Source organism: Sinocyclocheilus grahami, unplaced genomic scaffold, assembly GCF_001515645.1.
Source record: "Sinocyclocheilus grahami isolate Dianchi unplaced genomic scaffold, SAMN03320097.WGS_v1.1 scaffold26656.1, whole genome shotgun sequence".
Taxonomy (NCBI): domain Eukaryota; kingdom Metazoa; phylum Chordata; class Actinopteri; order Cypriniformes; family Cyprinidae; genus Sinocyclocheilus; species Sinocyclocheilus grahami.
Window position 1 is genome coordinate 1012 of NW_015520155.1, and position 1631 is coordinate 2642.

The 1631-nt window shown below is 33.4% G+C and overlaps 1 gene segment (V, D, J or C); it reads left to right on the plus strand.

Moving 5' to 3' along the window:
• Positions 1-1216: 1216 nt before the first annotated feature.
• Positions 1217-1595, plus strand: LOC107580199 (T-cell receptor beta-1 chain C region-like; the record flags this gene model as incomplete). The annotated part of the segment is given in 1 exon segment: positions 1217-1595. A coding segment is annotated over 1 exon segment (379 nt), but the record flags the coding sequence as incomplete, so codon positions are not given.
• Between the last annotated feature and the right edge of the window lie 36 nt (positions 1596-1631).

Sequence of the window (1631 nt, forward strand, 5' to 3'; positions counted from 1 at the left end):
TCCTCTGACATATTTTGTTTGCAATATGATTTAAACAACACATTATGTAAAATTCAAATACTATGCATTTGACCACTATTTAATTGCTAAATATAAGTACGCAGTTAATGATTAGCTAAACTTATTGGATGTCTAGTTGTTTAATATTAATTGTGGAAATGATAAGAGCAGCGAGGTTAGTTCTCAGAAACACTCTGAATATGGTATTTGGTTTGATATTTTATTATCCTATATTACAGTGTTTTGACTGTTCTTGGGCCCACTGTATATATTTATCTTTTTGTTAGTTTTAATTACTGTTAAAATCATAATGCACATTTAAATGCACAAAAAAAAATTCTACAATAGTAGAATTTTGTAGAATAGTAGAAATTCTGCATGCAACATTCTGCAGTCTACAATATCTGCTGCTCAAAAGAGGCCTCTCTGGGTAACAGCTGGGAGGCCACTATGGCTTTCACGGTCTCAAACTGAAAAGGGGCCCCCAAAAACAGTGTACCATTGGCCATTATTAGCTGTTAGTAAATCATCGTGTAATAGCTACGCAAAACTAGAATTTGGAGAAGGGACCAAAATGATGGTTCTGGGTAAGTCTGAATTTGAAAACTCTTGAATTGTACTAGTAGACATCATTCAATAAATCTACTTGTATGATTTGTGAAATGCAGTAAAATGGGTCATATTGTACATGTCATGGAAATGAAAAAAAAAATGGATTGGTTACAGAAAACGTACATAGACCACTAAAATATGAATGTACAGATTATTTTATCCATGTAAAATGCTTATTTATTCGTTAATGAATACATTTTTATTTATTCAGTAAATGTATTATTATTAATAATATGTTAATTCCCTATTTATTTTCAAAGAGGTAATAAGGGAGCATTTAAGAAGAAATAAATTAAGTCCATACATAAATGTAAAAATAGAGGTATTTAAAATAAGTTACAGGTGTTAAAAGCATAACAACAATTTGAAACTGCACAAACCAAAGCAACATTAAATGTATATTTAAACAAAGCAACTCTATATAAGTTGTTGTGTGCATTCTTTGGATGGATACAGTGTTTCATCCGCATACAGTAAACAAAATAATCATTGTATAAATAAATGAATTCACCAGCCTTTGCTCTGAATGACCAATCAAAATCAAGTACTTCATTGATGCATGTAATATTTACAAGAGTAATTACATAGTAATTGTTGCAAATGAATCTTCCTGATTATCCGCTTTCCTTCTCAAGCTGCAAACATCACTCTACCTAAAGTCAAGATCCTACCACCTTCTCCAAAAGAACTCTGTTCCCAGAACAAGACAGATAAATGGTCAACTTTAGTGTGTGTGGCCACAGGCTTTTATCCTGATCATGTGAGCGTGTCCTGGAAAGTGAATGGCGAAGAGAGACAGGACTGGGTCTCAACTGACACCTCAGCCCAACAGGATAAGACAACATTAATGTACCATATGAGCAGCAGAATGAAAATTGATGACATGGACTGGATAGATCCCAAAAATAACTTCACCTGCACCGTCCATTTCTTCAACGGAGAGGATTGTGTCAATGTCACGAACACCATAAATGGTCAAAAAGGTGAAAATGCACCATTAAGCTGGATAACACACACAC